General features: G+C 35.0%; 1 protein-coding gene across 7 annotated transcripts in view; it reads right to left on the bottom strand.

Annotated features, from left to right (window-relative positions):
- The window catches only part of TRIM37 (tripartite motif containing 37), a 223,966-nt gene that overhangs the window by 129,459 nt on the left and 78,705 nt on the right, over positions 1 to 15,802 (bottom strand). For all 7 annotated transcript variants that reach the window (XM_071210891.1, XM_058283891.1, XM_058283895.1 and 4 more), the window contains 2 exons: positions 14,102 to 14,178; positions 1,183 to 1,362 (listed from right to left, as the gene is read on the bottom strand). In XM_071210891.1, coding sequence (XP_071066992.1) covers positions 1,183 to 1,362; positions 14,102 to 14,178 — 257 coding nt within the window. The remainder of the gene's footprint in view (positions 1 to 1,182; positions 1,363 to 14,101; positions 14,179 to 15,802) is intronic.

Here is a 15,802-nt window from a genome sequence, read left to right as displayed (position 1 = left end):
ATAAAGAAGTAGTGGTCAGGCTAAATTTCATTAAAATAAAAACCACTCGCATAGATTACAGCTAGAAAGATTCAACACTGTTATATGACTCTAATAAGGGGACAACAAGGCTATTAAAAAACGGTTTTTAGGTTGGTAAAATTGATATTTGAATAATTTTTTATTCAGTCTCTATAGATGAAGTGTGAAAGGGCAACAAAGAATTTCTCTTGGTAAAAAATTTAAAAAAAAAAAGAAACCAACAGCAAAAAACAAAGTTTATAATATGAAACTAAATTAAACCACCTTTCCCCAAAGAAAAGATGGTAAAAACATGAATGCTCTTTCCTACACTCAAAATGTATAACTCCACTTTGTATTTCTTTATTCTCCAAGAAGAGCTTTGAGGAGCACAAACTACGAAAGGTTAGTAAAATGAATGCCTCACTTATCTAGCCTCCTCAGGAACAAAGAGCTCAGAACAAGTGAACTTCACAGGTGCACTGAACTACCCCTAAGGAAGAAAGATTTAAATTGTTTTTGATGGAAATGTTCTAAACTTAAATACTCCAACAAATTTGAGTTCAGAACAAATTTAAATATTTTGTTTTGGGGCACTAAAGTTCACTTTTTGATTATCAAATTTTATTACCTTATAATAAAGTGTATGCCCAAAAACATCTGACCATCTATAAAGATTAAAATGGGGCTGTTGTGGTTTTGTACTTAGTCAGTGTAAATATGCTGTATACCTAACTATTAGTTCTTAAGTTTATTTTTTTTATCCACATTCATCTAACCCCCTACTTTTAATTTGCTGTTATCTAGAAAGAAATGGAAGTGTTTTCTGAAACTAAACTTGTAAATTCAATCACCCAAATATAATACACAATGTTCAGTGAAAAAAACAAACACTTGTTCCCTCAATATTCTTAGGGTCCCAAATGGTTGAGGTTACTAGAAGTTCAATAGATAAACTGCCATTCCTACATTAACTGGGGCAGTACTTCCCTTTTTATGGAATTATGAACTACATGTCAATCACATTTCTGATTAGGTTTTCTACAACTCCTGTAATGAAAGGGGGTAAAAGGAAAAAAAAGGTAACATAAGTGAGTATGAATTTCAATATTCATTTTTGTAAAGTTATGATGATATTATTTCCTCTACAACAAAAGCACAATATTGAATTTTTCTTAATACCTTAAAATTACTGTATCATTTTGTCGGTTTAAGTAGCCTTCATTTGCAAGTAAGTCCAAACGGAAAAATCTATTATAACCCCAGCATTCTCCAACTTCAAAATCAGATGCAAATTCTCGAATGATATTTTTAGTAGGATCATTGCAAGACTGATGAACCATTTCCACACGATACTCATATCTAAAATTGAAAAAACAAGCTATTAATATGGAGTTAGTAAAGCAATAAAAGACAGGCTCAACTAAAAACTAAGGTCATTAAATTATTACCTGAAAAGAAAGTTATTGATATATACAGCTATACTATTTTCAGAAAGGATTTTATCATTCACAAAAACAGCAGTATTATGAATGGAAGATGATCAGCAGTAGATGCTTTCTTCTTAAAATATCTGACACTTTAGTAGATATAAAATGGTACATCTCAAAAAATAAATAAATTTCATATAAAATAGTACTTGAAAGTTGCTCTTGTTTGTTATATCAGAAATGCTAAATATTTTTACGTATATTCATAACCTTTATTTTCTCACATATGAATATTATTGTCTATTATCCTTTGAGGTTTATCACCCAGGAATTTTAAAAATACATAATAAATTTGAAATACTCTATATTTTCCTAATACACTTTTTATAATAAGGAAATTTACTATGTATTCATTAATACAGACATAAAATTTTCTAACTGAAAGTAAGTATACATTGAAAAAACCAATATATTCAGATTTCTATAACCTTACTGTATAAAATTTTCAATTCTCCAAAAAGATGAAGTATATAAATTCATTTTACATAATATGGTAGGAATTAAAAGGGGAGGTAGAAAGAATACTGGTAAAAGCTATCAAAATTCAAAACATTCCATTACTCCTACCAATTCAACTTATAAGAATTTATTCCAAAGATAAATTCACATGAGCAAAATGTAAACAGATATTCATGATAGTACTATTTGTAACATTAAAAACCCAGAAGCAACCTCGATGTTCTCACTAGGGCACTGGTTAAATAAATGGTGAAAAAATAATATAAAGGAATACTACATAAAACAACTGTCAAAAAGAATGCCATTGATTTCTATACTACTGAAAGGAAAAGATCTCTAAACATATTACTGGAAAAGGGTAAGCTGTAGAATAGTTTATATGGTATAATTTCATTTGAATAAATTTTTTTAAATGTAACATACATTTATGTGACATCTTTATCAACACGTACTTCTAGCAGGACATGTAACTGTTCAGTGGTCAGGTTTGGAGAGAGGAAAAGATGAGGAAAAAGTGGGAGATTTTGAGTATGTTTATGTGTGTACAACAGAGAAGTTTTATTTATTTATGTTTACATATTTCTAATAGGTAGGCAGAATAATAGTCTCCCAAAGATGTCAATATCTTAATCCCTAGAACCTATGACCACGTTAAGTTCCATGGCAAAAGGGACTCTGCAGTCTTAATTAAGGTTATATAGACCTTAAGACAGAGAAATTAAACCTGTAAGAGGGAAATTATGACCTTAAAAGCAGAGAACTGGGAGTGGATGTGGCTCAAGTGGTTGAGCACCTGCTTCCCACATGGGAAGTCCCAAGTTTGGTTCCCAGGGCCTCCTAAAATAAAAAACAAACAACAAGCAAATAAATGTAAAAACCAACTCAAGGGAGCCAATGTGGTTTAGTGACTGGGCACTGGCTACCCACATACAAGGTTCCAGGTCCAATCCCTGGCCCAGTACCTACCCCGCACCCCCACCAAAAAAAGCAGAGAACTTTTTTCTAGCTAGGAGAAGAAAGCTGCAGCAGCAGGGGAAGTCAGAGAGATTCCAAGTATGTGAAGGATTCAAAATGCAATTGCTGGCTCTGAGATGGAAGGCCAACAAGCAAGACTGGAGAGAGCATCTAAGAATATGTTCAGTCTCCAATGACAGCCAATAAGGAAACAGAGACTATAATCACAACTACAAGGAAGTGGACTCTACCAACAATGTGAATGAGCTTGGAAGCAGAGTCTTTCCAGAAGCTCAAAGCTTGATTTCAGTTTTATAAAGCCCAGAGCACAAAGACAAGCTAACTCAGACTTCTCTCCTATAGAAATGTGAGATGATAAATTTGTATTATTTTAAGTCATTAAGTTTGTGAAAATTTATTATGGCAACTAGAGAAAATTAATACAGATGATATCACTAAATTTTGTCTCTTCTGGGGAATTTTAACCTCTGATCTTTAAGATTTTATAATGGCCCATTAAGTTAGGACTTCAACAATTTATACCCCTTACATTTAAATGTTCAGTGAAACAGTACACAGCATGCCTCTGAAAGTTCTTTTTTATGGAAATACCATGAGCAGGATAGGGAAATGGCAATTTAGCTCTATTTAAGAATATTAACTTCATCCTAAAAGGCCTGGGTTTGAATCCCAATTCTACCACCAGCTTTAGTTGGGTGAGTTACTTATAGGGTTTTGTGCATTTTACCTATTCATTACATATCTATGTAAGGTTTTTGCTCAACTAAAAAATTTTCTTTAATGTTAACCTTGATGAACAAGTAGGCTTTAAAGCGACATTTAAACATAATGATTAAATGAAGTCTAAATAAGTTAAGCCAATGAAGACATTACAATTAGTTTCAGTGTTGGCTTCAAGTAAATTTTCTTGTCAAAATTCCATGCATTTTTCACCTTTGTTTTGAAATAATTTTTGACCTACAGAAGAAATGCAAAGATAATACAGTGTTGCCATATTCCTTTCACCCAGCTTCCCCTAATATTAGCTTAAAACATAAACATAATACAATTGTTAAAACCAAGAAATTGACACTGGTATAATACAATAAACTATAGACTTCATAGACTATTGAGATTCCTTCAATTTTTCCCCTAACATCCTTTTTCTGTCCCAGGATCCGATCCAGTATCCTACTATGCATTTAATGGTCCTTCTTCTTCTTCAATCTGTGACAGGTCCTCCATTTCTAGTTGTCTTTCATGACTTTGACCTTCTGAAGAATACCAGTCAGGTGTGCTGCAGAATGTTCCTCATTTTAGGTTTGTTTGCTAATTTCTCATAATTAGATTAAGACCATGAATTTTGAGGAATATCCCAGAGGTGTGTGCTTCTTAGCACACTGTATCATAACAAGATATCAATGTCTTGTTAATGATTTAAAACTTGATCACTCAATTACGGTGGTGCCTGTCAAGTTTTTTCATTCAACATTACTATTTCACTATTTATAATTTTAAAAGTCTTGGGGAGATAATTTAACACAATGCAAATATACTGTTTCTTATTAAACATTTGTTCTCTAACTGCATTCATTAGTGGATCTTCCCTGCAGTAATTACTATGGCAGTATTATGATTCTATATTTCCCTCATTCTTTTATATTTATTGAAATTCTTGTTCAGTTTCGTTTTTTCTTTTGAGCACTTTCCTACTTTCTGGCACCACTAAATGCTCCAGGTTCTTTTTGTATTCTCGTGGCACCAGCCCAAGATTCAATGACTTTTCCTAAAGTCTTGGTTCTTTTTATTGGAGAATGGTGTTTAAAAGCCAAATATGGACACTTTTATGCCCCTTATTATTGGGGCATAACTAATTCTAGGTGTGAGATGGAGATATTTTTTTAAATTTTATATATTTCTGAACATTTTTTTTTAACATGTGCATATATCACTTTTGATATTTAAAAGAAATCTTAAAACAAACTAGATACACAAAGTTCAAAATATTTTTTTAAACCAAACCTACAAACTTGGGGAAATTTCTTTAAACAACTAATATTTCACTTTCTCTGAAAAATAATAAATTGTGAAAAAATGAGATTATGGACAAACTGAAAATACTATTCTCATTTAAAGACAGATAAGTAAATAGTAAAAACCTCAAAACTTAAAGAAACAATAAAAAATACTGAAAATCAGGAGAAAAAAAGGATATTAATGCAGTCAACTATGACCAGCATCAAGTACAGGTAAAAGATCAAAATATATATAAAACACACTATTTGAAAAGTCAGCTGACTTTTATTTATATGAAAATGCATATAAATGTTTTAGAAAAAATACCATTCACTTTCATTAGTTCTTTAAAATATGCCAAAAGAGGTACCCGTTAAACTAATAAATACAGCAATTGAATAAAGCATCTCAACACCAATCACAGATAAAACTTAAAAGCTTAAATTCGAATGTCCCAACTAAAATTTTTTCATTTCATTAAAATGAGAGCATGGATAAACTAAACTCAACCATCGACTTAAATCTAATATTCATACTGAGACAAGTTCTATTCTTTTCTTAAACAACTCAAGGAAATTACCTTCTCTAAAATAAGAAAATCATGCAATTATTGTTAAAAGTCAATTCCAAGGTGGCATTAATAACCAAGAGTTCCCTAAAACCCTAAACACATGTGCACACATATACACACCTCTATAAAGATATTTTAGCACGATCAAATTATACAAGTACTTCTACAGGGTCCCAGTGGATATTAAAATCTATTCTATTAATAAAATGATTTAAGGTTTTGTTCCATATTTTAGGAGCTAAACTACCACATACTGAACTCCGAATTTCCGAAGTGAATACCTTTCAGTATTTATGAATAAGTATTCAGAATTTGGGTACGGATGTAACTCAGGGGTTGAGTGCTTGCCTCTGATGTATGAGGTCCTGGGTTTAACCCCTGGTGCCTCCTAAAATAAATAAATAAATAAATAAATAATGGCCTTGACTCTCAAAAAAAAATTATATAAAAAAAGTATTCAGAAATCTTCTTTAGGTTAATGACATTTTAAGAGAATCAACAAATGTTAAAATATGTAAAAATTCATCCATATTAGAAGTGTCATTAAAGTATTTAGAAAACATCTAATAAATGCACAAATTCCAATCTTTTACAACCCATAATACCTTAAATGATGTGACAGTTTGAGATTATTTTATGAATCCCAAAAAAAGAAAGATTATGTTTATAAACTAATCTATGCGGGATGTGATACCCTTTTGATTATATTAGATTGAGTTGAGTGGCCCTTGATTAAATTATCTGTAAAAATTAGGAATTTGATTCCACAATGTCAGTAAGGTGTGACTCAGGTTAAGCCCCACCCTTCTTAATAGACAGATATAAAAGGACACTCAAAGACACCAGAAGAGGAAGGAACTCTTGTCATTTTGATCCTGCCAAGCAGCAGATAGGAGAGGGCTCAAACAGCTAAAGTTCCAGGAAGAGAAAAGCCATTCACCGGATAGTTTGCAGGCAACTTTGGGAAGAGAGCCAAGACTGATATAGAAGACACAGAAAGAAACAAGCCCTATGCCAGGAGAGAGAGGAAACCTGAGAGACAAGCCCTAATGCCAGCCTGCACCTGAGAGAAAGGAAGCCCAGAGGGGAAGGTTGAACCCTCGCAGAGATCAACTGTCATCTTGCTTCAGCACTTGGAAACTGACTTTGGTGAGAAAGCAACCATAAATTAGACTCTTTAGGACTTTGTAACCGTAAGCTTTTTTTAAAAATTTAATAAATCCTTTATTATAGTATAAAACATATACAAAGATTAATTCAACAAAATATGTGCAAAACCTTTATCAAAAACTATAAAACACTGTTGCAAGAATAAGGTCATAAAATAAATGGAGAAATATACAATCTTCCTAAATTGGAAAACAATTTTTTTAAGTTCTTAAATTTCCCTAAAATACTGTATAAATTTAAAGCAACCCAGTCAAACCCTCAATAGGATTGTTTTAGAAATTGCCTAGCAGATTCTGAAATTTACATTGGAACACAAAATACCTAGGATAGCCAAACAAGAAAAAGGAATTAGGATACAGGAATTTTGGAAAAGATGAGGTAATGCCATCACTAGCTCAAGGATGACTATTTACCTGGAAAACCTAATTAAATAATAACAGTACTATAAAGTATATTTTAAAAGATTAATATGAGATAGTAATAATCTCCCAAACAAAAGTTGATTAGAAGCTGTAATCAAAAAGACCTATTTTCAAAAATAGCAACAAAAAGAAAAATATTAAAAACAAAATGCACAAGGAATTTGATAATCTGTAAAGATCATTCATTAACTATATCAAAGTATAAGTAACTAAATCAAGATACTTGTATTCTTGCAAGGGAAGTCATCATAACACTAATTTCTCCTCAAATAATTCTGGTAAGTCAATGAAAAAAAGACTGGATCTATACATCATACTATATACCAGGATAAACTTCAAAGGGATCAAATATTTGAATATGAACAGTGTAATGATATTAAGCTACAATAAAACAAAGCTGAATATGTCTGACTTCCTTCAAAATACTGGAATGGAAATGGCTATTTTAACTATTACTCAAAGTACAAAAGCTATAGTAAAAAAAAATACTTAACTATTAAAAATCAAACAAACAAAAATGACTGCCTAGTACAAATCACCATCGAAGACAAATGACAAACATGGTGAGGAAAGCACAAGCAATCTTAAAGATAAGTAACAATTACTGTAAAATGTCTAGATCACAGACAATGGACTATTCTCTCACACATGCAATGAAGGATAATTGAAAAAGAAAATGTCCCCAAACCCAATTTTTTAAAAATGGGCAAAGAACATGAAAACACAGTTCACAGAAAAATATACAAATGTTTCTTAAACATATGAAGTTATTCCAGCTCATTCATAACAAAGGACTGTACATAAAAACTACAAGCAAGGGAAGCAGATGTGCCTCAAGCAATTGAGCTACCACCTACCACATGGTTGTCCAGGTTCGGTTCCTGGAGCTTCCTGGAGAATGCAAGTTGGCATTGGGCAGGTGCAGCAAGCTGACACAACAAGATGACTCAACAAGGAGATGCAAAGAGGAGAGACAATGAGAGACATAACAAACCACAGAGATGAGGCGGCTCAAGCAAATGAGCCCCTCTCCCACATGGGAGGTCCTAAGTTTGGGTCCCAGGGCCTCCTAAAGAGAAGACAAGCAGACAGCGAATGCAATGAGGGGAGGGGGAATAAATACATACAATTAAAAAACAATAAAAACAAAAAACTACAAACAAGATGCCATTTTGCATCTTTCAGATTGGCAAAGATCCCAAAGAGGTGGCAAATACAGGCTCTTTAGCATAGGTTGTTTATTCCTATGAAGCCATGAAGACCCTATACCATGCTTACCAGCCAACCATAAATGTAACAGGTGGCTCTAGTAGTACAATTTACTGAAGACACTCAAGAAGGCAGTGTATCCCCCTTTTAACTTTATCAAAAATACATAGAACAAATTCAATGTGAAACATCATCAAAAATACAATGTAGCAGCCAACATTTGTACCCAAATAAATACCCTTTGTAAAAGCCAAGAGATTTCTGATACTTTGCATCAGCACCCATTTGGCAGACTAATACAAATGATAAATGTTATTTAATTAAGGTTTATAAGACAATATGAACTTTAAGTTACTGAAGTATATTTATCAATAATAAAAATATTAAGATGAAGCCTGTAACAAAGGCAATAGAAATGCCCCCCAAAACAACAAATCAGTAATAGAGGTAAAATCTTCCCAAGGCAAGAAAAATAGGTATAGCAAGAAGTACATTAATCAGATGACATCAGCAACATGGTGGGTAAGACATTCATGGTGAACATCCCACCACCGAAACACTGAAAATACAAGTAGAATCTGTCAGAACCAACTTTCCCAGAACTCTGGAAAACAATCAAGGGTAAACAGCTAAGCAAGTGATGACTCAGAAAAAGGAAAACCTAAAATTGGTAGGAAAGCTGCAGGACTCTTACTGGCCTTAGTCTCTCCCCCAGTTTGGCATGGCAGTCTGTGGAACTGACAGTGGCCTGGTGTCCCACATTGCCAGTGCAGTGATTCACATCCCAATGAGGGTCCCTGTTGTCTGATTACTGGCACACCTAATGTACAAATTCAGCATATTTGTATCTCCATTCCAGCCTGCTCCTTGAAAAAAATGACACATTTTGCTCAATTAAGCCCAGAAATCTAACCCAGAAATCACCTGGGGTGCAAAAGTGGTATAAACAGTGGCATGCAGTTGAGCAAACCACAGCTGTCTTCAGCAAAAAAAAAAAACAACTGTAGTTGAGACTACTTCCCTTGGGCCTGGGAAGAAAAGCTGGGAAAGAAATTGCTCTTTTTTCAGAGGGGAATGTGGGACACCCAAGATTTACTGATGCATCCCGGGGAATTTTTGAAAGCTACCATGCATGCCCAAGGCGAGATGAAGGCTTCAAAATCGTGAGAAGAACCTAACTGTTCATTGAAGGCTAACCCAGAATAAACTGGGATAAGCACTGAAGGAGAACCCAACACAAGTCTACAATATAGCCTCAGACAATGAAAAATAAATAACCCCAGGAATCCTTAAGTGGGAGAATCTGACTTCCAGAGTTAACACATCAAAAGGCTCAAATGTCCAATTATAAAAAAAATATTAACAAGACACACAAAGAAATAGAAGAAATGGCTCATTCAAAGGAACAAAATAAAGTAATAGAAACCATCCCTGAGGGAGCCTGACATGGGAAATACTAATCAAAGACTAAGTCACTCTCCTAAGTTCAATGCACAAAAGGAAAACATGGACCAAAAAACTAAAGGAAACCAGGAAAATCATGCATGAACTTAAGGAGGAACTAGAAATTCTGAAAAGGAACCAAACAGAAATTCTGGAGATTAAAAACACAATACTGGGAAGCGGACTTGGTCCAATGGATAGGGCGTCTGCCTAACACCTGGGAGGTCCGCGGTTCAAACCCCGGGCCTCCTTGACCCATGTGGAGCTGGCCCATGCGCAGTGCTGATGTGCACAAGGAGTGCCGTGCCACACTGGGGTGTCTCCCGCGTAGGGGAGTCCCACGTGCAAGAAGTGCACCCTGTAAGGAGAGCCGCCCAGTGCGAAAAAAAGTGCATCCAGCCCAAAAATGGCACTGCACACGTGGAGAGCTGGCACAACAAGATGATGCAACAAGAAGAAACACAGATTTCCAGTGCCGCTGATAAGGATAGAAGCGGTCACAGAAGAACACACACCAAATAGACACAGACAGCAAACAAACTGGGGGGGCGGGGCAGGGAGGTGAGAGAAATCAATCTGGAAAAAAAAAAACAAACAACCAAAAACCACAATACCAAGGGAAGCAGATGTGGCTCAAGTGACAGGCCTTCTCCCTACCATATGGGAGGACCTGGGTTTGATCTCTGGGGCCTCCTGGTAAAAAAGCAAAAAAGAAAGCATGCCTGCACAGTGAGCCAAGTGCCCACATGGTGAGCCAGTGCCCACACAGTGAGTCACGCAGCAAAATGATGACACAACAAAAGAGAGACAAAGGGGAGTGTCAAGGTGAAATGCAGCAGAAACCAGGAAATGAGGTGGTGTAGGTGACAGAGAACTTCTCTCCACAGCAGAGGTCTCCAGGATCAAATCCCAGTGAATCCTAGAGGAGAAAAGATGGGAAGACAAAAAGAGAGATACAGAAGATCAAACAGCAAATGGACACAGACAGCAAAAACAGCAGGGCGGGGTGGAGGGGGAGGGGAAAACAAACAAACACAATAACAAAATAAAAAATTCACCTGAGGAATTAAACAGATTTGAACAGGCAGAAGAAAAAACTGGTAAACTTGAAGACAGGATAGGGAAACGGACTTTGGCCCAGTGGTTAGGGCGTCCGTCTACCACATGGGAGGTCCGCAGTTCAAGCCCCGGGCCTCCTTGACCCGTGTGGAGCTGGCCCATGCGCAGTGCTGATGCGCGCAAGGAGTGCCCTGCTACGCAGGGGTGTCCCCAGCGTAGAGGAGCCCCACGCGCAAGGAGTGCACCCATAAGGAGAGCCGCCCAGCGCGAAGGAGGGAGCAGCCTGCCCAGGAATGGCGCCGCCCACACTTCCCGTGCCGCTGATGACAACAGAAGCGGACAAAGAAACAAGACGCAGCAAAAAGACACAGAAAACAGACAACCGGGGGAGGGGAGGGGAATTAAATAAATAAAAATAAATCTTAAAAAACAAAACAAACAAAAAAAAAACTTGAAGACAGGATAATAGAAATTATTCAAAGAAAAAGAAAAAGAATGAAAAAAAGTTAACAGCCTAAAGGATCTAGGAGTCAACACAAAGCATATTAACATAGGCATTATGAGAGTCACAGGAGGAGAAAAATGCAGATAGAAAAATTATAGAAATAATGGCCAAAAACTTCCCAAATTTGACAAAAGATATGAATGAAAATATCAAAGAAGTTCAACACTTCCAAATAAAATAAATTCAAAGAGACACATCAGAGTCAAACTTTTGAACCAAAAACAACAGACTCCTAAAAGCAGGAGAGAAGTAACACATCACATATAAGAGATCCTCAATAAGATCAAATGTCAATTTCTCATCAGAAACGATACAGGCCAGAAAGCGGTTGAGATGATATATTTAAAGTGCTCAAAGAAAAAAAATTGAAAAGCTAGAATTCTATGTCCAGAAAATTCTCCTTCAAAAATGTGGGAGAAATCAAAATATCCTCTTAGAAACAAAAGCTGAGTAACTTGAACCCATATGAACAAAGAATCATGATAAAGTTAACAAAGTCAGGAAATAGAAATATCAGTGTTGTTATATTCTTGATATGTAAGTCCACATTTTATTTCCTGTATGATCTAAATACAAATGCAGTAAAAATAATATTTCTGTCATTTGGCACACAAAGTCTAAAAATGTCATGTGATGGGAAGCAAATATGGCTCAAGTAATTGGGCTCCCATCAACAAATTAGAGGAGGTCCAGGGTTCAATTCCCAGGGCCTCCTGGTGAAGGCAAGTGGGCCCATGCAGAGAGCTGGCACAGCAAGATGACACAACAAAAAAACACAGAGAAGAAAAACAGTAAGAGATGCAGCAGACATGGGAGCTGAGATGGTACAAGAGACTGAGTGCTTCTCTCCCACTCCAGAAAGTCCCAGCAGAAATTAAAAGCATTATAAGAGAATACTATGAACAATTTCTACTTCAACAAATCAGATCATCTAGGGGAAATACACAAATTTCTTAAAACACACACAATTTCTACCTAAACTGACTCAAGTAATAAAAGATCTCACCAGACCTGTATGAAGAGATTCAATCAGTAATTGAAAATCTCCAAACAAAAAAAACTCCAGGACCAGCTATCTTCACCAATGATTTATTCCTACCACTCATTCCTAAACTCAAACTTCCTTACTCGTCTTATCAGTCTAAAATTACCCTGACACCAAACCAGATAAAGACATCAAAAGAAAAGAAAATTACAGACCAACTGTCCTAATGAATGCAGCCACAAAAATCCTTGATAATGCTAGCAAATAAAATCCAATAGTGCATTAAAAGGAGTATGCACATTGATTGATCAAGTGGGATTTATCCCAGGATTGCAGGAGGGATTCAAAAGAACATCAATCAATATAATATACCACATTAATAGAAGAAAGGAAAAAAAACCACATAATCATCTCAATTGACACAGAAAAAGCATTGGACAAAATCCAACATCTTTCATCATAAACTCGAAACCTTATAGACAGTTCTTTCCCCAAACTCAGGTAGTTTCTTCACACACATCCCCTAATCAGTACTCTGCTGAATAGCTGGGGCGGAACCCTCTACAGATCTCCAGGGTTTGCTATGTAGCTCTCTCCTTTCTGATATCCTGTCCAATGAAGTCTAGCTGCCTAGCCCTTCCCAGACTCAGCACCATCTCCTCAACTCAGTGAACCTGACAGGATTTGCCTCAGTTCTTCCTTCTGTATTGGAGCCTGGAAACTCTCTCAAGGTGGTAAGTTGGGGCAATTGTAGAGCTCACTTGTTTGCTTCCCTTTCTTGGAATTGCTTTTTATATGTTGTCTGATGTCCAATGTCTAGAAAGTTTTGTCTGATGGTGCTTTTGTGTGTTTTTATTGTTGCTGTTGTTTAAAAAGAAAGGGTAAAACCTGTCTCTGTTAACTCCATTTTGGCTGGCAGAACACATCCCATATCAACAGATTTTAATGCACTAGAGTGACAAAAGGTCTGATACTATTCCAGATTCCACATTCCAACTAACATTTAACAAACAACCACTTACTTTCTGTAGAATAATACAAAATAAGATAGACAATTATTTGAATAATTTTTAAAAATATTCCTCCTTGACAAAAAGCAGATTATTGATTGCCAGGGGATAAGGGTAGGGGTGAGGAGTGACTGCTAATGATGTAATAAAATGTTCTGAAATAAGATGTTGGTGATGGTTGCACAATTCTATGATTATGCTAAACACCACTGAATTGTATGCTTTTACATATACTTCAATCAAAAAGAAGATTGAATGCTGAAGCAGATACGAGAATCAGATGTCTTCTTTTAAGTCAGACACTGAAGAGATACGCAAAAATGCAAAGCAGTAATAGTCCTTCTGTTGTGGTGATGAGTGCAGAAAGTTGCGATTACACTAAAAGTCACTGATTATACACTTTGGATAGATTGTATGATATGTGAATGTATCTCAATAAAACTGCTTTAAAAAATTATCTAACAATATTTTATTTTGGAAAAAGTTATTTTTCATTAAAAAGTTACATTAATATGTTTACTGTTATTGTTAAGTAAATTAAAATAAATATCTTTTAATTTTCTCAGTTTTCTAATTCAGAAAATATCAATAAATATAACACACATTTTAAAAAACTCATTGGGATCCTGAGGCCAAAGAGTTTCAGAACTGATGTTTTATGCTATCATATTATTCCAGGGATTCCATGCAAGTGTACATCAAAATAGATAAAAATACAGCAATTGAAAGTAACAAATCTATAAAAATTGCCAAGAGAGAATATATGCTAATTATACACTAAAGTTTGTTATTTAATTATGTGTCTTACTTGGAAGTTTCAGGTAAGCCAGCTGAGAGTTCCAGAAACACAGATAAGTAGTAACCCCTCACAACTCCATTTCCATCCTAAAAAAGAATAAACAAATATAAATTCCAGATCAATAGAAAGCTAAAATGTCAAAAATTAAGCCACAATAAAACAAAAAAGATACAGATTAATATCTGATCTATTGGCTTCCAAGCTTAAAAGCAAAAAAAGAAATAATAAAAAGACCAATAATAAAACAAACTAAACTTTTGTACCAAATACCCATGAAAACATTATGACCTACAATCAAAGAAAAATAAAACAACTACAAAAAGGATTAATAGTTTTAACATATAGAGAACCCTTACTCGTTCCTCATAAGGAAAAAGGTAAATACCAAAGGAAAAATACAAATAAATATTCATTTTCATTAGAAATCAGTGAAACGGGGGCAGGTGTAGTTCAGTGGTTGAATGCCTGCTTTGCATATACAAGGTCCCAGGTTCAATCCCCAGGACCATATTAAAAAAAAAAAAAAGTTCAGTGAAACAAAACACAGAATCAATTTTAAGATCAAAAGAGGGGTGAGAATAAAAGAAACACTTGAGGTTAAGAGTAATGAAATATAATTTCTAATATGATTGTATGATGGGATTTCACATAAGATTCTTTCTGAGAGGTAAGAAATACTTTAAATCTGCAATCCAGAGATTTCTACAAAGATGATTTCTCTACTCTGTATTTCCTCAGTCATTTGTTCATGCCTTTCTTTCTAAAAAGGATCACATTTATTATAACCTACATATTTACATATGTTTCCCCTACTGGAAAATAAGCGCTAAGGGCAGGGACCCTATTACTCATCTCCACTGTCTACTGTCATAGGACTATAAAGAGGTACAAGTACTTATTAACCCCTTCAATCTTGAATTTCTAGTACACATTGCTCCTAAAGGATCTGAGTTAACTTTCAGAGCCTGACATATGGTAAGCACTCAATAAACACTAATGAATATCTCATTCAACAAATGCAAAAAATCGAGACACAAAGAGTGTATATGATATAATTCTGTTTATAAGAAATTCTAGAAAAGGCAAGCCTATACTGACAAAAACAGCTAAGGAGTTGCAGGGGGACAGGAGGTGAGAGAAACGGGACTGATTGTAAAGGGGATGGGAAAACTTTACAGGGTAAGGAAAATCATGATCGTGGTGATTATAGGACTGCACACATTTGTCAAAGCTAACCAAAATTAGTGAATTTTATTGACTATAAATCATATCAGAACTGATTCAAAAAAATGAATCAACATTCTTGCACAAATACTTGCTTTTTATTCCTCCCTCTTTTTTACTGTTTTCCTAGAACGATTTCCCTAGAGTGAAATCAATTAATAAAAGACAATGAAATTTTTTGGATCCTCAGCTTTATCAGTTAACAATACTAGAAATTTCCTTTGGCAATAATTTTATCACAAATTGAAGGGGAAAATGTTACAATAGTCTTATTTGCATGACAGGTGCACCTAATAACAAAATCCAACTTTTAAAGAGAGAGTAGATAGAGGTTAACAAGGAATGTGAAGAGGGGGAGTTGGTATGAGAGTAAAGAAATACTTTTGGTAATGGATAGTTGGTGACAGTATACAACATTGTGAATGTAATTAATACCATTGAATTGTACACACTTAAAATGCTTAAAATGGGAAACTTCAAAGTATA

This window comes from Dasypus novemcinctus, chromosome 21, assembly GCF_030445035.2.
Source record: "Dasypus novemcinctus isolate mDasNov1 chromosome 21, mDasNov1.1.hap2, whole genome shotgun sequence".
NCBI lineage: Eukaryota > Metazoa > Chordata > Mammalia > Cingulata > Dasypodidae > Dasypus > Dasypus novemcinctus.
The sequence above is the reverse complement of the archived record's forward strand: the minus strand, read 5'-3'. Positions and strand labels throughout refer to the sequence as shown.